This window comes from Abramis brama (assembly GCF_963993115.1).
Source record: "Abramis brama genome assembly, chromosome: 3".
NCBI classification, from domain to species: Eukaryota; Metazoa; Chordata; class Actinopteri; order Cypriniformes; family Leuciscidae; genus Abramis; species Abramis brama.
Window position 1 is genome coordinate 39,028,136 of NC_139965.1, and position 25,599 is coordinate 39,053,734.

The 25,599-nt window shown below is 36.1% G+C and overlaps 1 protein-coding gene across 1 annotated transcript; it reads right to left on the bottom strand.

Annotated features, from left to right (window-relative positions):
* Positions 1–698: 698 nt before the first annotated feature.
* Positions 699–23,238, bottom strand: hsd17b12b (hydroxysteroid (17-beta) dehydrogenase 12b). The gene is made up of 11 exons (XM_084109271.1): positions 22,918–23,238; positions 13,258–13,304; positions 12,310–12,385; positions 6,937–7,044; positions 6,530–6,594; positions 6,358–6,402; positions 5,496–5,530; positions 4,745–4,826; positions 4,411–4,476; positions 2,478–2,627; positions 699–1,826 (listed from the first exon to the last, which is right to left on the bottom strand). Exons 1-11 carry the CDS (start codon positions 23,069–23,071, stop codon positions 1,719–1,721), a joined length of 936 nt encoding a protein of 311 aa, XP_083965397.1. The 5' UTR covers positions 23,072–23,238; the 3' UTR covers positions 699–1,718.
* Positions 23,239–25,599: the final 2,361 nt, after the last annotated feature.

Genomic DNA, 25,599 nt, shown 5'->3' on the forward strand with positions numbered 1-25,599 from the left:
TCACTTGTACCAAGGCTCAAAGATTAAAATTTTAGTAGCATTTGAATGCAAAGGGCATGGACATGTGTTGGACACAGATGGCTCGTGCCTGCAGGGGAGAAATACACAGAGGCGAGAAAGGGCACGGGGAAAACTCTGTGTGAGGACAGGACTCATAAATGCAGCCTAGCTGTGAGCATAAGATACAATTCTGAAATCATGAGAAGGCATGATGTACTAAGGGAATGAAGCCATGCATGCCAAAATCATGACAATATTGGTCTTACAATAGACCTTCCATCTTTATCAATTTACCATAAACACACTTATCTGATATATAATATTAAGAACAAAAATAGCCTATTAAAACATCTGATCTAACCTTTTTATATTAATATCCATTTGGGAGAAATATTTACTTTTTTGGAAGTTTCTCTGGGCCCAAGATTCTAATCTTTGATGACTATTTTGAGTGTTTAGGTTTTTTTTCTTTTACAAAGTACTATGGCTGCCTCGATCGAAATGTATAACTGTTCCAAAAGAGTATTGTCCGGACCGCCGCTGGGAAGGAAATATAGAGACCGGACTCTTGGAACTTCCCCTGCTATAGACCTTCCATCTTACCACAAACACACTTATCTGATATTTAATATTAAGGTCAACTAACGTTCCCTTTTTGTGTATGAAAAATCCATCAAAAATATGAGTGAGAAACAGTATTAGAAAGATTTATTTTATTATTATAATTATTTGAAATGCAAGATTAATTCACAAGCAGGCATTTGGATTGCGTTTAGTCTGCTGCAGCAGGCTTTAGACTTTTTTTGTAAAAGTAATTCAAAATGAAACCTGAAAGTGCCAATCATTTAGGAATTCTAAGTGCTGTCTTGGAGAAAATACTGTATTTATCATTGACCACATAATAACGGAACCACAGCCTCAGCTTTCAAATAAACTGTTGCCAGATTTGAAATTTGCTTCCTCAAAACCCCAGCAGCTCAAGCATTACAAAGTGAACAATACACAAACTTTCCACAACAAACTCCTTTCAAAAATAGATGCTCTGACAATAGAATGCATAGTGCCATCTGTGATGGGCACAAATAGTTAAATGTAGTGCATTTCGTTTGTAAACAACTGCTGAGTCAGACGAAGAAGAAGAAGAAAAAAAAGCAAATATGGACCACGAATAAATGCACGTTCCAGATGCAATTTTCAAATTGTTTGTAGGCAACCTGCCTAATTTAAGTCATATCTTTTGATTATGGTAATGGGGGCTGTTGCTAAGTGCTGCGCAAACAGACATTTCATTCAGGTTAAGAATTTTTTTTTTTTTTCATAATTTATGTTCATCAGATGACTATTACCAGAGAACTACTAATTAACTCTCTCTAAACATTAAAGAAAACCAAACAAACTGTACTGATCGATGCTGTTAGTGACTGTTAGGACACAAAGAACAGAGACAGAGACTATTCTGCGGTTGTCCAAACGAGCTAATCAGCAAAGGCTGATCAAGCAAATCATTTTTGGTTAGCAACGACTCAACAAAGCACTCTAATGTCTGGAAAATACATTGCTTGATTCGTACCATCTCAAACAGACTTATCAGGAGCAGTTTGGTGTGACTGCTCTTGGCCCCTGACAGCAAAAGGGAAGAGAGATTAAGGATTTTTTGTTGCTGGTCCCTCATTTCATCACACCATTCCTTCATCCCTCTGTCTGTCCTTTTTTTGTCTCTAACCTTGCTTCTGTTTCTTCAGATAGCGTGCGCGCTGGGACAACCCCATGCTCATAACATATTTGTTGAGCAGCTTTGCAGGAAGCAGAGCAGTGGTCACCCAACCCTGCAGCAATGACATAACAACAGACTTATTAGAATCCAGAAGACGAAAACATTCGGCTTTAGTACTATAGTTTATACCATATACAAGCTTCCATCATTCCAAGTTGTCCTTTTAAGCATAGTTTGTAGTTTGGGGTCAGTAGGATTTTTTCAAAGAAATTATATTTTTATTCAGCAAGGATGCATTAAACTGATCAAAAGTGACAGTAAAGACATTTACAATGTCACAAAAGATTTCTGTTTCAAACAAACACTGTTAAAAATCCAGATTACACATTTTACACAAAAATATTAAGCAGCTCAACTGTTTTCAACATTGATAATAATCAGAAATCAGCATATTAGAATGATTTCTGAAGGATCATGAGACACTGAAGACTGGAGAAATGGAGCTGAAAATTCAGCTTTGCGTCACAGGAATATATTTTAAAATACATTAAAAAAGATATGTTACTTTGAATTGTAATAATATTTCACAATATTACTGTTGTACTGTATTTTTGACCAAATAAGTGCAGCCTGGCAGAGCATAAGAGGCTTCTTTCAAAAACATTCACACAAATTTTTTTTTACAAAAATCTTACTGACCCCTTGAATTCACTGTAGACCTGAACACTGAATTAAAGATGAAGGCATTTTAAGAGGGTCTCACCATGATGGCATGAGGGAGGTAACCGTTAGACTGAGTCTGCAATCCTACGGTACTCAGCTGGGCTTTTACGTAGCGTTCTGGAGTGGGGATGTCGAGAGACGCCCTCTTGATTTTGCTCAGCTTGGTTGTCACAAAAAACGGCAGCACGCTCTTCAAGAAGATACACAAGACACTTCATCACTGTAAGCAGTTGAACTAGTCTAAGTCTGGGTGACCAGAACACATCACCAGTAGAAAAACCCAAACACTATACAGTATATCTCAAATGGAATTTCACTTAAAATCATCAGTTGCATTTTTAAAAAGGTACACTATGTAACTTTTGGCCCACTAGCGTTAAAATAGCAAAACTCCATGTATTTTGCCGAAGAACATTGTTTTGGTTGTGCTTCGGCTCTGCGTGACTGTGCGGATGATTATGACCCTTTACAATTGATAATGCTTTACAATGAACTCTGTTAGAGAGCTACATATGGTAATTTATCCGTTTAATAAAATACCTTACTCACCTGTTGGGTAATAAAACGCCATCTCCACGTCGCTTTTACAACATTTCAAATTCTCGTCAATGTTGATTCTCGTTTTATTACGAGCTCTGCCGCGTTCTCTTTTTGCCAGCAAACTCTCCTCTATTCTGCATTTCTTTTTAAGACAGGTTCAAGGTTTAGCTGCTCCATTTAAACCTTTCTTAAATAACCTTTGCCACTGCCACACCATACACGCATCAAAGTAGGCAGAGCAACTTTTCTATATTTACGGATATAACGAGACACGGACGGGCGAGTGGCGCATGTACACAATTTCCCGCGAAAAACCATCCCGCTAGGTGAACACTTACAATAAGCTTACCATAGTGAATCAAGGTAAGACAAAAACAAGTTTTGGAGGAGGGATTGATGATTTAGTCTCATTATTTAAAAAAAAAAAAAAAGATAAAAAAAGTGTTACATAGTGTACCTTTAAATGTCCTTCTTTTCAGTCAACAACAATATAATGAGGTCTGAACTTTGAAAATAGCTCTTAAAACATTATTTAAAACAATAATATCTTAGTAAAAACCTAAAGTAATATTGACAAACTATATATCATTTGAAAGCTTACAAAGCTTAAAGAAATCTGACTTTCATATTTGGTAACTGATTTTCAAAGTAAATTACACAAGAGCAGTAATTTAATAATTTGAAACAAGAATATTTACATACTTATAAGGCGTGTTCCGACCTTTATTTTGAAATAGTGATGAACATGAAAAATCGTGAAAGATTGGTAGAAACCTAAAGATTGTTTTCATGAGTTCAAAAGATAACATCCATTAAATAAAATAAAAAAGGTCTGAATAAAGAAAAAATAATAGATTAACCATTTGTCATGCGGCGGCGAGCTATAACGCACATTCATGATCTTTTTATGTGTTTATTCAAGGTCGCATTCAAATCAAACACTGCCAAACTGACTATACTATGTCTATTTCATAAATTGTATGAAAATTATGGAAATATATGGTTCAGATCACTCAAAGCATATGGAAATGGAGGTGCCTTTATATGGTCAGTAATGGAGCTTAGTTGTCATCTAGTGAAAAAGTTTGGTACTGCGCCCAAATAAAATCTTACTGAAAGCTCATGTTTTGAGATATCAAGCTAAAATTTGGAACACAGCTTATTCTGATTTTTTACTTCGATTATCTTGCGGTTTTGGAGTAAAACATGTCTTGTAAACATAATATTTCTACATTTTCTTAAACTTCTATAACTTTTTTTGTGAATTTATTTCACATCTACAATAATCTGCCAAGTGTCTTCTTCAAAACAAGATCAACCTTAGGTCTACATTCAAAAGCATTCTTGAATTACAACCATTTAAGTTTGGATAGTGTATTTTCATGTGACAGTTAAGTGGTTTAAAACTACTCTGTCATAAAATTTTCACTCACCTGTACAATAATCCCTTTGCTTTTGTATTCAGCATCAAGTCCACGGGAGAAGAAGTCCACAAAGGCCTGGAAGGAGTGAGAATAATCATCTAATGCATGTCCTTCAACATCCTGAATGTAACAAACTCATTAACCTTCACATAACACATAACCCAAAGCATCAAGTTGCTCTAGTATTCTAAAGTCAACAACTAATATGCTCAAAATAGTGCTGCTAAACACAATGAGATTTCAGGAAACTTCCTCTGAGAACGTTAGCAACAAGACAGACTTTTCTCAGAAAGATTTCCAAGGCCTGATCCATGGTAGAGAGAAAAGGAGAAAAATGACTTGCCTTCGAAGAAGAATAGAGGGTGAGGAGAGGAACTGGGTACATGCCACTCGCTGAGGCAACATTCAAGATCACTCCTTTAGACCTAGAAAGAGCACATAAGCATGTTTAATACAGACAACAGTGCTTGTAGCGTCCCTTATATTCGTTTCATTTTCACTCGACCATTTTGACAGCACAGAATTATCCCTTCTAACGGATTCTTGCATCCCTGTTGCTATGGCAACCGGTGCCCGTGCCAGTGCCAGTGTACATACTGTTGCATTATGTACTAGTGCACACCAGACTCTAGGGCTCTAGATGGGAGGAGCTATACAGATACTTTCGGTATGGCTTTTATTCTCAAAACTGAGGAAAATTCTTCTAAAGACTTTAACTTCATACATTGGTTGGAACAAACTTAATCTTCCATTATTTGTTTAATTTTGGTTCGACACAGTCAGCCTCTGCCACAAAAAATAATTAACAGTTTCTATCAAGATGCATTTATAATAGCCAATGAGAAAATGTAAAAGTAAAAAAAAATTGATCATGATTATTGGACTGAAGTGTGCAAAAACTAAAAGGCCAAAACCAACACGTAAGCATGAGATGACCAAACAGTATAAAAATAAATATTTGCATGACACACGTCTGTGGGAAATGCTAGTCATATCGCTACACGCATGAAAATCATTCCATCTGCTTTGAATAACCAAACAAACACTACTTTAAAATGTCAACAAAAACGCATTTTAGTGATCTCTGAACGTACCTGTCAACCATCCTGGGCAGAACCAATCGCGTCATCTATAATAGTGCAGGGACAAAACATGTGAATCAGATCTACAGTGTTCTATTGCACGATGAATTAAAGAACATGATTATAAACTCTGATAACATCCAATGATCTTTTCAGTAATATTTCATATATGCAAAACAATGCACATGACAATCCTTGGAAAAATTCTGTCCTATGAAGTGCATATGTATTTTCATCATACAGAGTAATACATCTTGGATCCTGAGGGAGGCAGCATAGACTCAAAATTCAGGCTTTATAATACAGAACTGCAGTAGCAGCTGGCTACACACAACTTATTATGCACAAACGAAAACGGTTTATATATAGGGCTATAAATATTATTGGTTTATATATAGTGCTGTAATTATATTGTATAAATTAGTAAAATCAGCCACATTATGAAGAAGCAAATTTTCCTGGATACATTGAGATAAAACAGTTTCTTGTAGAATGAAAACACTGCCACATTCAGGATGCAGAATGTTCTCTCCAGCCCTAAAAGGAGTTCTGTAAATATCTAATACCAAAACTATGAACACTTTTACACATGACAGCCCCTATTAACACACCAACAGCAGTTTGTGTTGAGAAACTTGGCCCACCCAGACACAATACAGAGGAAGTGGGACAGTTACCATTAGTAAAATGTAGACAAGGAGTCTTAAAAGCAGAGCAACAACAAAAAAAATGACCCAAAAACGAAATTATGATTTACCTTATAAATCATAAAAACTACGTTATGACTGTTTCTGTCATTCACACATACACTTTGTTACCAGCGGGCATGTAAAGGCCGTTTCTAAGACTTAAGTGAAGAGAAAATGCGTCTTACCTGACAAACTGACGTAATGTTGATGTTGATCATATTGTTGATGAACTGCAATTACAACTGTCAATACGTTACCAACCAAAACAAAATTTAAAACAACACAGACAATTACACTTCTTTTTAATAAAATGGAAGTTTTGCACAATGCGATTTACAAATGGCTACATAAACTCACGCTGTCCACATTAGGAATGTTGAGGAAGAACTCTGGGTAGGAATAAGACACTCCAACATTGTTAACTGTAGGTGGAAGAGACATAAAATAATTTCAGGGGAGATTATTATAAAAAAAAAATAAAAAAACATAATAAAAGCACTTTCTATGCGCTTGAGCGATATAAAAAAAAAAAAAACAGGTTAAGAAAGAGATGTGGAAAGATAGGTTGTTCCCTCCAGTTTCCCATAGCTGGCAGCAAATACTAAAGTGTCACTAAACAGACAATTGATCATTAAAAAAGAGAGAGAAATAAAGTTTTGCTGTTTGAGCCAAGAACATATTGTTCCAGAAAGAAAGAAAAAAAAAAAAGACACCCTAACCAAATAGTATCCCACTAACACCTAAAAAACAGAGATGTAATATACCTAAAACTCCTATTTCCAGTCCAGCCAGTCCAGACTCAATCTTAGTGTAGATGTCCACAGATCCAAAGTCAGCAGAAATGGTTTTGGTCTCTACATTATATTTGCTCTCTGGAAGAAAAGGAAAAGGAACATTAGGAATGCAGGTGCTTTATGGAATGTCACAGAATGTTAACAACATGATGCTAATTTGCCTTGCACTGGTTTGATTCGGAGAAAGTGTAAAAGTGCCAATAAATCAACTAAAACTTTTGGTAACATAATTGCAACAAAACATATCACAAACTAAACAAACTAAAACTGCAGTTTCTCTTCATATGAGCCATCATTCAATCCTTTGAAATGCACTAAGATGTTCTGTTGTAAAAGTACTTTATTTACTAAATATGTCTGAGTATGGATGGTGGAGAGGAGAAAGAAACAGAAAGAGAGAGAAGAATGGAAAGAAAGCACTAAAAGTACTCCATTCACATGCTCGCTCTAGTAGACACTGCACTGTTTCATTGAAAGAAATGTGACGTGCATAGATGGCAGCACTCAGAAAGTCACACCAGGAAAATGCAGCCAAAAAAAAAAAAAAAAAAAAAAACACCAAATCTTAATCAAACTACACTCAACAGGAGAATAGGAGAATTTATTGTACTGGTGGATACTGGTACCTATTAAAGTAATAGATACTCAGGTCATGAGCTGTAATGATGTATTTGGTGTTAGTATCAAATTTGTATGGCAACAGACCACAGATTCAATGAACAGCTCTGAACGTAAAATCAATAGGGTACATTTGAGAAAAGCCACTAGAGGAATCTTAAAAGCCCACTGACCATTTTCAGTTCACTATTGTCATTTTGTAAAGAGTACTTAAAGCTAGGGGTGTAACAATAAATCCTGTCACAATATATCGCAATACAAAAATGCAACAATATGTATCGTAGTTTACAGAGTTTTAGTGTCAGTACTGCATTAAACTACGGTGTATAATGTTGAATATAATGTATAATAATGCAATAAGGGAATATCTGTGGGTCCTGATAATGCCAAATGTCATGTTACCAGTAAAAAGCGGCTAACATTATTTTAAATATAATCAGTGAAAGAGTGCAAGTATATTCGTCTAAAGTATTACGGGTACTCTGAAGTTTAAAACTATTGGATCTGCCCAGAGCCACTCTGGATCTGCCATAACCAATCGCTAACGTTTGGTTGTGACGCATGTCTACAACTCAGACTAGCGCACAACATCAACATCATCGTTCTCAGCCACTCCCTCTGTTCGCTGATTGGACCGCCAAAAAGAAAACCCAATAATATACCGCAAACCCAGACGGAGTACTGAAGGAAAATGAAAATTGAGCGAAAGTACGTAGGAGGGCGGAGCCAGGCTATCGTCACACCCCTTCTTAAAGCACAATCATCAGTATAAACAATAGACTGTAAAAAAAGATGGACGACGCCCCTTCGCTCTCTTCCATTGGTGAGGACTGAAGCCGCCAGTGTCCCGATACGGCGCTGACATCTTGGGACTTGAGTCTGCGCAGTAGTGATCTCGGGACCAGGTCTGCGCAGTAGTGAGCAGGAAGTAAAGCAGCAAAATCAATGCCCCGCCCTCACTCTCACAGAATGCACTCTCCCTGCACTTTTTTAAGTGGCCTATGTCTGCTCCGTTCCTCTGTTCTGCTCCAATTTTTGAACTTACATCAGCGTGATAAAAACTACAGTAAATGACAGAAACCACCTTTGGGAAAAAGATATTTGAAGTGTAATTTAATTGTTTAGTTGAATAACACGGGGAGGCGGGGCTTATGACCTACACTAGGACCAGTCACCGGGGGGCGATCGAGACGTTTTGGCTTCACTTTTCAGGGCTTGTGCAGCACGCTTGGTATAAACTACAAGTACACTGATATTTTGGCCACTATTGTCATTGTGACATCATTATAATTAGTTGATGGCCACTTGGTTGATTAACACGATTTGTAAAAATCTGGTAAAAAAAATTGTGTTTGCAAATCAAAAATGCTTTTTTTAAAGCTTCAGGTTTGCTGTGCTTGTTTCTAGGGCTGCATAATTTGTATTTATATAATACGTATTGTATTGAAATATATCTATTGTAATATTTCACTATAAAATGGAAACAATTTAAGAAAATATTATAATAATAACTGTTTATTAATAATTGTAATTTACAGAGCAACTGTAAAATTACAATATTAATATTTGTGTCTTTATTCATGTTTAAAAGCTTTTATTTTGGCGGAAAACCAAAGGAAGACCATAAAGACCTTCTCTTTAGTTGGCAACAGCTGGTTTTTAAGCACTTCTCATTACAAGATTGGGAAGATAGTTGGCGCTTGTCAAGTTCCCAAATGAACGTTATAAGAGACCCAAGCTTATGAAACACTGAAAACAAGGAATTTTGAGCTGCTCGTGTGTAAACGAGCACAGTGCCTCAATTCATACATTTATTTAATCAAATCGCAGAAATTGTGATTAATCGTGCAGACCTAATAAATTCAGCATAAAACAAATGTTTGAATATAATAAATGTTAATATAAACATTGCTCTATCACCAGTATACACCATACAGAAGTCCTGTCCATTTGGAGGACTACACCACACATGTAAGGCAAGAGTCGTCATCATGTCCAACACGTTTGTCAATTGTCTGATGACTTTTGTCAATTGAAAGGTGCGCCTGACTATATTTGCCAGTGTTCAGTGGAGGTCACTGGGCTGATTTCCTCCATTCGATGCTCTCTCTCTCTCTCTCTCTCATTCCCGCCATGACATCTCCAGGATCCACCTCCATCTGTGAAGTCGCGCTCTGCTGCAGAAGCCAGGCAGCTCAATTGGCAGAGTGCCTGCCTTTCAACACAGAGCTAAAAATAACTCAGCTCATTAACATCCACATTCATTTAGCAGAGGGAGACACTCGCTGCCTCACAAACAGGAGCAGCACTCCATACACACACCAATAGGTACCCCACAGGTCCTCTGCACACGAGCAAACGCAAACGCACATTTGCCAGCACATGGATGCACACACGTGCGTGCATGCTCTAAATCATGCCATCCTCCTTAGATCAGGAGTCAGCCAACCAAAGGACAAGAAGAAATGAATGGGGGTGCATCTGCGATTCAGCCACTGCCGCTCTATTCATGCAATGTTGAGACCCTGCCTTTGCTTTGTTCTTGTGGTGCCAGTGATATAAAGAGTGCAATCAACACAATCAACAGTAGACTATACATATAAAATTGTATATATTTTTTTAAATATAAAGGTCACATTTTATATTAGGTGTCTTCCACTACTATGTACTTAGATCAGAAAAATAAATCTCATGTACAATGTACTTATTGTGCTCATGTTGTATTGCAAAACACTTTTGCTGCTATTGAGGTGGGATATGGGTAAAGTTATGGACAGGTTTGGTATGGTTAGGCTTAAAGGTGGGTTACAGTGTAAAGTGAGGGTCAACAGTGTAAGTATAGATGTAATTACAGAAATTACAGCTGTAACTACATGCAGGTATTTTTTTTTATATAAATACAATGTAAAAACATGCATGTACACAATAAGTGCATTGTATCAAATTATACATTTAAATGTTAGTACACTACATAGTAGTTAAAGAACCTTAATAAAAAGTGGGACCGAATTAAATTGATCTTTTTACAGCAACACAATGTACATAAAACAAGAAAATCAAGTATTTTTAATTAATAGTTAAACAGAGTGGTGGAAGACTGATTAATAAAACAATATTTGGCCATTTTAAGAATATAAGAATTCCACAATTTTTGGTTTTAAATCTTTTGGTGAATTTTGATTTGAATCAATATTGCGTAAACTAAGTTTTGGTGTCATTTCAACCCATTATCATGCAGCTCATTTGCTAAAATTAAATTGCAGCATGTGCACCTATGCATTCATATCAACCATTGGTCAAATTGCTCTCTAGATATTATTTGAGCTACAAAAAAAGAGAAAAAAAACTTAGACACATTGGGCCTCATTCATGAAATTTCCTTTCATATATCACTAAATCTGCACGTAAAAATGGACGCTAAAAAAAAAAAAAATAAAAAAAAAAAAATCTCATTCAAATTCACAAATGCTTCATAAACCTCAGATTTGGAAGTTAAACGTGTGCATGCAGGGCCTAAAACTAACATTTTGCCACACCCGCCAATGGCCGGTGACTTAAAGGTGGGGTATGTGATTCTCTTTTTTGTTCATTTTTTCAAAATCACTTGAAATCCTATTCCTAACCCACTTACAGCCACTGAGTTAGAAGCACTGAAATGAAAATTAAGCAATTTAATTTAATCTGTGGAACGGGCAGGACTCGAAAAACACCAGCCAATCATTTCCAAGACCACCTAGAATCATTGGACAGTAAGTTCGTCAATCAAACGGTCGTACCATACCCCCCTCCCCCATCCCCCTCCCTCCACATGAATGGGTGGAGTCAGGGCCAGCGTTTGAGGAAAGAAGGTAGGACCATTTGAGTTGTGTATTTTCAAAATCTGCCGGCCGTTTTGCAAATCCCATACCCTACCTTTAAGAAGAAAATGCCCAGTTAACTGCCCGGAGCGTCGTTCACAATAGTTCACGTTCATGTTCTCACAATCTCAGCATCGTTAGAATTCATACAAATATTACTGGCCAACTGTTACACCGTTTCATATACTCGCCAACGGCGATTTTTCCTCGCATTTGGCACTTGGTGAGTGTTATTTTTTGGCCCTTAGTAAATGTCAATGAATTCCAATCATTCATAAATGGGGCACATAATATGCACGCTCATTCATAATTAGAATAAACCCCACCCATGAATTATGTGTACAGGAATGCTGTGGGATCTTTTGGACTCCCTTATCAGGTTTGGCAGACTTATTGGCCATGTGCCTAAATAAAACTTTATTAATTAAATTGCTAATCTTGCTGACAAATTCTACACACGCACTCAGAGTAGTAGCAATCTATAATAAAAAATTAAAATAGACTAGGTGGATTTTTTAATCATTTTTGTTTATCAGTGAAATTAATCTTCACATTTAACTAAATGATTGTTATTATTATTATTATTATTATTATTATTATTATTATATGTTATCACAGTAAATTGTGTCATCAAAATGCAGTGTCACCAGTTTACCTAAAAGAACACAAAACGTTCTGATGTTTTACACACCATTAACTCGTGTTTGGAAGCAGGTGTATTTTTTTTCCGGACCAACTAACAATTTGCAAATACAAACACTCCTGAAAATGTATGAATGGTTTACGCAAAAAAAAAAAAATCATTCTGCTTGTGTTTCATAAATGAGGTCTATAGAGTGTTTTCCCACAGGTCGAAGCAGACACCTACCAATAGCTTTGGACACTTCATCCAGCTTCTCTTGAGTACGGCTGATGAGAACTATAGCAAAACCTTGTCGAGCAAGCTGCACAGAATCAGAAACATTTCACATTATAACTATACAATATTATAACAACAGAAATCACACATGATCAGATCACAATTACGCTAGCATTCACAATCAATATATATTTCTATCTGCATTACTATACAAGGGATCAGACTCTAAAAGGTCCCAATATACTTAGAGTGAAATTAAAGAAAGAACTTCTGTCCGTCAAGGTCAGAATTGAGTAAAAACAAACACACTGACGAGTTGCTTTATAGTAGAAACTGAAGTCGTAATTCTACCTGAAAGAGACCCTGACACTGTTTTTTCCATGTTTAATATTGTAAAGCTGCTTGATTTTAAGCAATCTATTGTGTTATATAAATATATCCACATCATTATGGTCAGATGCTTTCTTAACTGCTGTTTTCTCACCTCTGTCATTTTCATTGTGTGTTTATTTTATTATTGAGAGGAAAACATGCAGCACATATTTAAATATTCATCTAAACGCAGCTCTCAGCAGTGTGGGCAGCGCTGGGATGTTCACTAACAGTATATCGATGCAAAGGTATTTCAAACTGTGTTTTACACCCAAATGAAAGAAACCAGAACTTTGCTGTGAGTGTATCGGTACCTTATGTGTATTATTACAGAATCAAATCTCGTTATCAGAATCTGATGTATTGTTACAATCACTTAAAAATAGCATATAATAAAATCGCAATTTCACAAAGGCCATCAAACAGTAGAAATGAGAAGCAGGGTAGTAAATGCTTGCCGGGTTGTCGACTGTACGAGGCAAACCTTTGAGAGCGGAGTTCTCCCTGAACTCTGACTGAGACCTCTAGTTTGATGACTCATTGTGATTTCCGTGAGGGGGGCAAATAAAACATGAGGAATCTTACCTCCTCTGCATAGGCTTTTCCGATTCCATCTGTGGCCCCAGTCACAACTATAGGGAAAAAGTCAGAGGGAGAGAGAATGTAAATTATCACACTAAACACACATCATCTCGACTTATATCTAAAGACACTTTGACAGCAAGTGTAACTATACATATTGATAAACAGTGCTTAAAACACAAGCTATACTTTTGTGAGAAAATAAAGATGATGTCATAAATTTCATTCAATAAAAACTAACCGTATTATTTTGGAATTAAAAAAAAAAGTATCCAGGGACTCTCATGCATATTAAACATGGATGTCTGCTGTATGAGCTGACGAGACCATGGAAACGACAGCAAAACAGACGACGTGTTCCTGTACCGTTCTCTATTACACTCTTAAAAATAAATGATCCAAAAGGTTTTTGCAATGATGCCATAGACAAATCATTATGGGTCCAACTGCAAAAAAGGTTCTTCAGATTGTTTTTCACCTAGGAAAAAAAAGGATATTTTAAGAACTGTTCACTGGAAGGTTTTTTTAAAGCTACACTGTGTAGGATTTTCTCCTGTCTAGCGGTGAAATTGTTTATGACTACCAACTGAATATTACTTTCTAGCCCCTCCCATTCTGAGGGCGTTTTAACTCCTACGGTGGCCGTATTATTTCAAATCTGCCGGCAGTCGCGACTAATCTCCCCCTCGCATTCGTCACTGCGCCACTGAGTGTAAAAAAGGCGAAGCTTGAATTTCCAGGTATGTCCCTCTTAGGCTAATGTATTTTCAAGATGGAGGCACAACATGGCTGCCGCCATTCAAGCGGCTCACTCGTATGTATTCTAAATGGCAGATTCTACGCTTACGAGAATACTTGATTAGTTGGTAGAAGTAATTACACATTAATGAGCACATATATTTTTGAAAGAACAAAGTGTTTTTGCTAAGAATCAACTTAAAAAAATTACACAGTGTAGCTTTAAGCAACCCAAAATGGTCCTTTTGTGGCATCACAGTGAAACCCCGCCACAAAACCTTTATTTTTAAGAGTGTAAATAACTTTTTTCCAGTCTAAAGAACCTTTCGGGAAATTAATTGTTAAAGGTTCTTCATGGAAACATTCACACTGGTGAAAAATAAAAGATAGTAGTAAAGGTAGTATTGGCATCAATGGTTCCATGAAGAACCTTGAACAGGTTCAAGAACCTAAAAGAACCCGAAAGGTTCTTTAGACTGGAAAATGGTTCTTTAGAATATTAAAATGTTCTTCAACAAAAGAAAAAAAAAATGGTTCTTTTAAGAACGGTTTACTGGAAGGTTATTTGGGGGAACCAAAAATGGTTCTTCTATGGCATCACTGTGAAAACCCCTTTTGGAAACTTTATTTTCAAGAGTATAAATGCCAATAAAGAACCTTTATTTTTAAGATATAGTTCCCCTAGCTTCACCTAGACAACAGGCCCTGTCACCCCACATATGCGGTTCACCTCTGTAAAAATAGCTTGAGGGCAAGCAAAGAGGGAAACGTCCTCACTTTGGTTGAACCTGCATGGTTCCCTCTTCACTGGGCATCAAGGACACGGGACAAACATCCCCAACCCTTTAGCCTGGCATCTTTGGTGTCAGAGATGCCAGTCCTGATTAAAGATTTACATGGGCAGCCCGCATACACCGGCTGGAGTAACACAAGAGAGTGTGGAAAGGGAGGGGTGGATGACGAACAATAAGACAGCGCAAGGGAGGAGCGAATGAGGACTGATCCTGGGGGCAGTTAAAAATAGAAAGGGAAGAGTGAAAGGCAAGCAGCTAACGGAGAGTACAGTTGGGAGGGGGCGGCACACAGTTAGAGGCAAGGGAACCATTTTCCCAGTTATTTTTAAGCACATTTACAATACATTTCTCCACATGAGCAGAGGAAAAAAAAACACTGGTTGGGACGAAACGCTCCGAGGGTGTACTGCTAGGTGAGGACATGCAGAGAGAGTGAAATTTTGTATGAATGCTGCTGTACATAACACACCCTGAGCAATGTCCTACAACACATTCTGGAAATGTGAATGAATGGGAGTCTTATTCAGAAAAACTGTGCTCTCACGTGTTTAGCGCTGCTGTATCACATCACATCTGTACTTTAGTTTAACTAGACATCCAATGTAAAGAAGACGCATCTGTTCACGTCAAGTCTGCAGACAAGTTGTAAAAATATCTTGATTTGAGTATAATTTGAGTACAAACTACATTCGTTGTCTGATTATCTTGCATTTCAAGGCTTTGACGTTTAGAATTTCATAAAATAACCTTGCCCTTCATCTAAATGGAGGCAATGCTTTAAAGAAAAATTAAGTTGATGCATTGCAGTTCGTAAACATTAACACAAATAGCTTAATATAAGATATGGAACGTACCAGTCAAAGTCTTTCTTACTACAGTTAAAGGGATAGTTCACCCATTTTTCGATTTAAATTATATACAATTTAAAAAAAAAATATATATATATATATTAAAAAAAAATCACAATATATTGATAAAAACATTAAAACACCACAATATGCAATGGATCATGACTATAGTATACAATTGCATGGCCAAAACGATTCTCATTCCATTTAATTATTTTTACTGAGAATGACAAACAAATGGTACATGATAAATAAACAAAACACACACTAAATGTTTTATTACTTGATCTTAACATTTTTAACAATTTTTAGATTAACAATACAGTAAAAACAGTAATACTGTAAAATAGTATTTTAATTTAAAATAACTGTTTTCTATTCTACTATATTTTATCATGTAAATTATCCCTGTGATGGTAAAGATGGATTTCCAGCATACATTACTCCAAGTAATATTTCTTATTATTATCAATGTTGAAATGTAGAACATTTTGGAAACCGTGATGTTTTCTTTCATGGTTCTTTGAAGAATAGAAAATTCAAAAGCATAGCATTTATTTGAAACAGAAATCTTTTGTAACATTATAAATGTTTACTGTCACTTTTGATCAATTGAATGCATCCTTGCTGAAAAAAAAGGTAGTGTATTTAATAGTTAGACTTTGTTTACTGAGAAATTAACATGTTCACTTCATTTACATTTTGTTGAAAAAAAAGTTCCTCCAATAAAAGGGTAGCAGCGCTATCCGGTTTACTTTCTAAAAATCTGGCACAATATTAAATACTATAAGCCTGCATCTGAGTGAAAACATTCACAGATTGATGGTGAATTTGAGCAGCATCTGTTGGAAAATGTCAAAAAAAAAAAAAAATCCTCAGAAAGTGATGCCAAACCTGACAAATGAGGAATTTGGGTCAGTGTAATTCAAGTTATTTTAAAAGTAGCCCATCTAAACAATGACGTTAAACAGCCCAGTGAATTAAATTATCACACAAACTGTAGGCTACATTAGTCAGATACGGCCCCTTCCCATCTGCCATTTGAGAAAACTGATGAATAAACCTTCACTAAAACTGCAAAGTTTAATAACCTGGAGAAGCATTTCAGTTTTGCGAACATGCAAAGGGGCGACAGGGAAACACCCCTTGTAAATGTCACATCCGTAACTGGCAGGTTATCAAAAGCATGAAGAAAAAAGAAAAAAAAGTGTCTGTCGTCGACCTTCTCTAGCTACATATCAAAAGATTAAATGCTGGAGTCTGGTCAACTGAGAAATGATGTTATAAGAGTGAAGACGACGCCCCCTCACAGCGCACACTGATGCTGCTGCCGCTAAATATTCTGAAGGCTAAAAAAAGAACAGGAGATTAAAAATACCAGGCAGGCACTGCAGCCTCGTCTGGAACAGCTGCAGCACTTGAATACAAACGAGCCTCAGCTTCCCCCAGCATCACATGCACCGCACTCGCCGACCAGGCCGTATACATGCCGTCAGAGACCCGTGCATTTACTGCAGCTGCATGTCACACAATGGAGAGCTGTTTAGTGAATTAACCGACAAGGATGAAGCTGGAAAAAAAGGGTACAAGAACCCTGACTGCTAGCTGCCGTCCGTCAATAATGGATTTGTTTTTGTTTCATTCCACATATATACTGCCGCAATCATCGCAGGTTTAGATTAAAACGTTTTATCATCAGATGAATGTGTTCGTATTTACTTACAAGTCAATTTTTTTGTAACAACTGGGCATTGTTCTTCAACAAGCCTGCAAGTTTCTCTCTCTCAAACCTGGAAAACTTTGAGAAAAACAAAAGTGCCATCCCTCACTGCCCTTGGATGTTCCCATGTTTGCTGTGTTATGTAATAGCACACCCATCTCTGTCCGCAGACCGGGATCCTACTTCCTCATTGGATGCCGCAGTAGAGGATTCAAAGTGTCTCCTGGGCCCCCACTCCCAGTAACATGCTTCTTTAAATAGCATGGGGTGCCACGTGCCTCTCTCGACGGCTTTATTTGCTTCACATCAGCAGCGCTGTTCAAAAGGACGGTTTTAAAATCGGCTGCTCTAAAAATAGACCGAGATGCATTTATTTTTCCCTGAGGCAAGATATTTTCAGAAAGGGGGAGAACTATGTCTTCTGCGATCCAGTGTGCAGTACAGTAGCATAACAGCAGCAATTCATAAATGTCTATTAATGAAGCAGCATTCAGAACAATGTGTAAAAGAGGGGAAGAGCCTTCAATTAGGGGAGGGCACATTTCTTGCTGAAATATCGCACAAATATTCATAATTATGTCACGTCGTTGTGGTGAAATGCGTACGTGTAGTCGCACGTTCAAGTATTTTTTATTCAAATTCTCAGTTAATGACATTTTGACATTTAGAATTCCCTGGAATAAAGAAATCACAGACATTTATAGCAGACATGGATGAGCTGAGTAAAGACACACTTCCTCAGTTCATGTTCAGGCATTAAAGAATATTCCAGGGTTCAAAGTCAGTCTATGTTAAGTATAATTTTCAATTGACTGGTTAATAAAAACATATATTGGTCTGTGTTTATCAATTAATAATAGAGTAGTGTAAAACACCAGAGGAGTTGAGAGAGAAAAAAGGAGGCAGGAAGCACTGTGCACATTGTTCCATGAGAAAGAGGAGGGAGTGACAATAAAAGAGAGCTAAACGGAGGGAGATAATATGCAAAACAAGGAGACGAGGCACGTGTTGCTGAGGGTGCTCTTCGCGAGAGATGTAAATACACACGAAAACTCAAATGTCCAACTGCAGCTCTCATTCAGTCATTTAAATGCATTCATTCACAAAAGTATACTACCCACAGACATGCATATAATAATTGCTGATAAAAAATACAATTATTAAAAGGACAATAACTGGCATGAAGAAAATGTATTTTCTATGCATATTTGTATATTTGTATATTTCTTATTTTCTGTTTGAAAAAAGATTGTCTAAATGCCTTCAAGGGATTCTTTTGACGAAATTAATCCATGCAACTAATTAATAACTAATAGGGACTGGAGCTTTCAAGCCTCAAAGAGGATATTACAGTTCACAAGATTCCTGCACTATATTTCAAGTCTTCTGAATTCATACTACAGCTTTATATTAGGAACAAGCCAAAAACAGTTGTTATTCACTGATAATCTTCATCTTCAGTGAAATATTAACTGCTGCAACTGGATCACTAAATCAGTGTGTTGAATGGATCAAGGTGTTCTTTGAAAAAAATCTGACTTGAAAAACAATGACACAAATGACAAAGCTATATCGTATGGCTTCAAAAGTGAGGTGAACAGGGCAAATTTAAGCTGTTATTCACTTAAAATGATCACATCTTCCCTAGCTCTCCTTGGTGAAAGAGAAGTACCAATGCAGGATTCATGAACGAATTAATTTGGTATTAGATCTTTTCAATTAACTATTTGGTTCACAAAACCAGTCACTGAGTCATTGGATGATAAATTTACAAACAGGAGTCGGGACTCGGGACCTAATAATTCTTACGTTCAAGTCAATGATCACAGGTCCCTGATGTTAAAGTGCCCCTATTATGCTATTTTAAAGTCTCCTAATTTTGTTTTGGAGCTCTCATACAACAGGTTTTTTCAATGATTCTCAAATGACTCCATGAATGAATCAATCTCTCTAAATCCCTCCTTTCCGAGAGCTACTCTGCTCTGATTGGCCAGACAGCTCAGTCTGTTGTGATTGGTCTACCGCGTACAGCGCGCGTGTCGGGAACAAAAACGCCCATTGCCATAACTGAACTTGAGCTCCATTCGGAGCCTTCCTACAGCTCAGCGATTGTACACCATACACTAAAGACAGTAACGAATGATGACGTCGATTTTACCATAGAACTAGTTAATCAACCCGAACCTCCATCTCAAGCACGACTTGAGCAAGATGTTTCTCAGTGATATACTCAGTTTGAGGTACATTATGAGATGTTGCAACTGTAATTCCTCACCATCAGCATTAACAAATATATGTCCATCAACAAACCGATGTGTATTTTTCTAATTTATTGCGGTGAACATGTGAGAACTGTATTAATAACGGTGCATACGTTAGCCAAGCTCTAATGTGACTGATGTAACATAAACGTTGGTAAAACAAATCTTGCTCCTTTAACTTTACTCAACGAATGACAGACAATCTGCATTACAGTTTTAAGTAATAAGTAATAAGCACACTGCGATGCGCCACGCATTACGTAAGCACGTTGAAAGGTTGCGTGCATTCCGGTTCAAAAAGGTATAGGGCGAAAAACTTCAAAATTGTCCAACATCGTTGTTTTACCTTTTATTTTATTTTTATTTTTTGTAAATGGCGTTTGACTTTGCACGTTCGCTGTGTAAACACTAGGTCGGTACTTCCGCCTATGTCACGCGTGACCTTTCGACGTGACTATGTAATGTGTGATGCATCGCAGTGCTAGTGCAAGACGAGCATTTGTGGTTAAAAACAAAGTAGGCCTACATAAATATTTTTTAGAGTTTTTTTAAAAAAATGACAGATCGTTTCACTAGATAAGACCCTTATTCCTCATCTGGGATCGTGTAGAGCCCTTTGAAGCTGCAATTTGGACCTTCAAACCGTTGGACCCCATTGAATTCCACTATATGGAGAAAAATCCTGCAACGTTTTCTTCAAAAACCTTAATTTCTTTTCAACTGAAGAAAGAAAGACATTAACATCTTGAATGACGTGGGGGTGAGTAAATTATCTGGAAATTTTAATTCTGAAGTGAATTAATCCTTTAAGTGCAACAAGTGCAGCGCAATCTGTCATATAGGCTATATAAAATTATAATGAAAACACTTCTGTATAAGAATGTTGTGAATTATTTGTACGCCCGTGTTTCAGCGTTGATAAGGGAAGAGCACATCCAGAACGGAATTACTATAAGTTCGCATGTGCATTCGCAGCCTTTTGTTTTGTGCAATTGTAAGTTGTAATAATGTTTATTTTGTGCATATAAATGTGATTTGTCTAATATAGGACGCATTTGGTTAAGAATTAACAAAATAGTAAAGTGCACCAGTGATCTTCTTTAGCTTCGGCGCATGCAGCTCAAACGGCAATGCACGACATCAATAACTATAATTAGGACTGTCATATTATGTAACATTAGAATGGGAATACAATTGTAATAAAACTGTGAATTCTTTGGGTCACCGTGTTTCAGTGCATTGTTATGGGAAGAGCGGATCCACAGCAGGAGTTACACATTCTGATAAACACGCAACTTAGTTCAAGTTCACTTGTGGATTTGTGTCATTTTATGCAGATATAAGTTGTAATATGTTTTTGTTGTATAATATATGATTAACCTCATATAGGATCATATAAGTTTCGTTGATTTAATTTACCTGCCAACAAAATGCTTCAGTTTACGGCGTAGCTCAAATTCCTATTTTTAAACTGTAATTTTAATTTCAGAGGTTTCTTTTTCAAAAATATGAATGCATTATTAATAATAACTAGCTATTTTGTCATTTTCATCAACAATATGGTTCAATTGAAATAATTGTATTATTGTCCTGTGGGAGGCTATTCCATTGCATTTATTCATGGCATTCATGCATTTTGATTCTTTATACGCAAGTAATGTTGTCCAATGACTTGTTTGCATTATTTATGCATTATTAGTTTATTTGTAAGGCTTTTTTTTTTTTAAAGAAAGTTGGCCAAAGGAGTGTAAAATTCATTTTAAAACTTAAACTGGTTCAAACTAGGCTACTGCTGTATATGTTTGATTTACGTTGAAGTGCTTGGGACATCACTTTTAATGGTGAATCTTTTGTTTTTGAAATAAAAAATTTGATTTAGATTTATTAGCCAATATATCGTTTATCAGCTAAAATGCTAATATCGGAGCATCGCTATCAATCATTAATAACCAAATATGAATAAGTATTGTTTTTTTATTGAAAAACAAACAGCTCTCGAAACTTCTGGAATCACTTAATGAATATTGGTTCATTAAATTAATATCAATACTATCGGTTTCTGTTAATAAAAAAAAAGTTTGAAAACAAGCAGCTGTCATAATTCCAAAATGTTGAGATCCACTTATTTATATTGGTCTAAAAGCAAAAAGTGCATATAAGTCTCATTTACAAATACACAAGAGGATTTTCACAGATGACTTTTAATCAATGACACGTACAGTGCTTGTCATTGGAGGATCAACATCTTCTGTTCAGAGCTTAGGGCAAAATCAGAGCAAAGCATGATAGTGGTGACTTGTCAAAGGATGATGGACTTTTGGAACTCCTCGTACGATAAGCTCATGGTCAAAAGTCAGATCTACCAATAAGGCAAAAAGACTACAGTCAATGTGAGGATCACTCCACCTCCTGTGCTAAAAGGCAAAGGCATTATCCATTGGTTAACTCCAGATCCCACTTGTCACTCGTCATCATCAACTTCATCCATTTGTCACAGAGTACATGTCAGTTAAGAGCCAAAAGCCATGAACTAATTTATTACCTTGTGCTTCTATGAGCTTCTGCATCTTTAAAGTCCATTTTTGTTTTTGATGGAATATTGCAGTATTTTGTTTTGATTTAACTGTGCACATCATTATTTTTGTAATTTCATATGTCCTCAATTTTTAATCAAAATAACTTCCCCTGCCTCTTGCAGTGACATCTCTTCTCTGCTCTCTGATGACGTGTTTAATGGCGTGAGGGCGGGACAACCTGTCACTCATGAGTTGAAATAATGCAAACTAACAAAATGCTTCAACAACAAAAAAATTTTTTATTAATCTATTAACAAACTCGTGTTTCTCTGTCTTTAACTGTGCATACGTTATTGTTTAAAAAAAAAAAAATATATATATATATATATATAAATAATAATAATAATAATAATAATAAATATATATATATATATATATATATATATATATATATATATATATATATATATATATATATATATATATATATATTATTTAACTGTGGCAACGAGAGCCTAAGCCAAAGACCCGGAAACGTCAACGGTGGATACGTATAGCGGATAAGATCAGTGAAGGAAAAGGAAAAGAAAAAAAGTTAGTAGAAAAAGTTAGTAAAAGAAAAAAAAAAATTAGCTCCAGCCCTCATCATGATAGACAAAAAAATGTTGCATAAATTGCTTCACAATCATCAAATGCCCATCATGTTACCATCAGGACACACAGTAACTGACGGCTGATTGTTGGAGCGGCTTGCCTGAATAATGTCAGTGCAGTCTGTGTACCAACCTGCCCATTTCCCGAGTTTGGATGCCTTCATCAAATTTCCATTCCCCACAATCCACACACGAATCCCGTTAAGCAGACAGCACAGAGTGCACACCGACACCCAGGCCACAGTGGCAACACCGGTCCAAAACAGTGCATCTGTCAGCAGCTCCATGATGACAGAATCAACGTGCCTCGGTGTCTCACACACGTAAGATCACAACTGTTTTCACAGATTCTGCACAAACACAAATAGCCGAGATGCTACACGTTGTCGGCTCGGTAGTGTGCAGGATTTATTCAAGCACATCCGCTTCCGTGTTGATTACGCGTTGTTACGTTAATCTGCAGAGTGCTTTCTGATTGGATAGAAGATCTGCGCGTCACCATGCCTCTCCGGCGAGATAGATTCAATGTGTGAATAAAACATTGTTTAAAAAATATGGACCGTCTCTGAGATGACTTAAAATCATTGAAATTGTTTTATCAGAATCATACGTTATCGCGGAAACAATTAAATACATTTAAATATGTAGGGAAACATTGGGGAAGATGGCCCCCTTAAGAACAATGTGCATTTACTTTTAATCTGTGAAATATTTTAAAGTTAGCATGTGCAGGATGATGATGATGTGTTATTATAGGAAATAAATATAAACATTAGCTAATTTAGTTGTTATAGAACAAAATGTTAAATTATTCCAAGAGAGAGGCCATTACCCCACTACTGGGGAAAGAAGCCCCACATGTCTCAACTTTTATAAAATGCATAAATTACTTTTGATATCATTCTTATTAATATCTATATTTTGTTTAAGTGCCAGTAATGTAAAATCCTAAATCATCTACTCTATTTAAAATTTAATTTTGAAATTTAGTTGAATCACAGACAAAGCAGAATCCCAGTAAAATAGACTTTTCTAAAGGTATAAGTTGACTTATATATGCATGTGAATATTTACATATTTAATTGCCCATTTATTAATTGAAGATTTGTGATAATAGGCTAGCACCACTATGAGTGCAAACTGAATGATTTCACTCAACTAACCTTTTAATGAACAGACACAAACATAACAACGCATGCCTAACAAAGGATTTTAAGTTGAAATACTGTTTCGTATTTAATTAACTATTTAATCAATACTTGTTATTATATTTTACTATGCAAAACATAACAGTCAAACAGTCAACAGTAATGTGGGGGATCAAAATCAAAATAGCTGATATGTTTTTCAGGTGAAATTTAACACAAATTACTTATGACATATTTCATGCAAATATTATAAACCTCTTCTAAGCAAGATATCCTGAGTGCTCTATTATTCTCTCTTATTTTTAATATGCTTATTTTGCTTATAAATGTAACATATATACTTTATTGATTATACATAACCTACCTGTACTCCTATACAATTGCTTGAGCTGTCTGTTTCTTCCTTGTTCTTGTCTTGGTTTTTATTTTCTCGGCTACAATGTCTAATTTATACAAAGTATGTACATTTTTCTTTTCAAAATGCATCTCGATTTTCACGTTACTGCCAGATTTGTTTTTGAGGTAGTTATTACTTGTCATTCAAATGTATCAAATAAAGTGCAAACAACAAAAGACAATGCTAATTTAGAAAACTGGGCAGGTTAAGTCACTGGACAACCAGAGTTATAACAGAAGACATGGATAAAAGTTTGACTCTTTATACATAAAAAAAAAACAGATAATAGAAAATTAATCTCAGATCCTTGAAAGTGGATACACACACATAAAACACACTTTTAAATCGGAACACACTATAGTCTATATTTAAGTAAAGACAACTATTACTACAGACTAAGCTTAACCCAAGCACAATTTCTTAAAATTAAAAGAAAACATTGATTGCTTTATTTCTGAGGGCATCCACAACATGCTTTGTCTGGTCCTTAGTGTTTGGGTACACAGACTGTGCAGATGGTTTCTACAATGCTTTTGGGAAACGCAGGCCAAATCAGTGTGAAGTCTGAATATTTTGATGATCCCTAATCAGCATTTACACTTCGGGACAAAATGTTTCTCATGTGTCTGATGTTTATTGCTTATACTGTGTATAGGACACCATGTTTAACATTTTATATAAATGCCTGCTTTGAATGTTCTGGTTGAGCCTTAATATTTAATATGCCACAGTTAAAACTGGGTCATATAAATGCTATTAATAAAAACTGTTTGGTTTGTATTGGCAAACCTGACTCCATATATTGCATGCCAGAAAGAAAGGACACGTTTATTACCACGTTTAGTCAGTTAAAATTAGTCCATGACTTTTAAAAACCTTAATTTAAACATACATACAATAAAATGATGAGTAAAACTATTAGATGCACAGCATTACGCACAAAATGAAGAGTAATGACAACCAAAATATTTTTAATATGTGAAGATGTGATCAGTTAGTCTCAGTGTGTGTGTGTGTGCGCATGCGTGCATGTGTGTGTGTGTGTGTGTGTGTGTGTGTGTGTGTGTGTGTGTGTGTGTGTGTGTGTGTGTGTGTGTTCAATCTGTCAAATTCCCTCCAAACTCATAGATTTTGTTTGCTTTACAGCAGTTTTTGAGGGGGAGTGATGACATTATATCAACAAATCTACATCACTTTAAATGATTTTAATAGTAAAAAAAAAAAAAAAAGGATAATGGGTAACATTTTATTTTACAGTGTCCTTGTTACA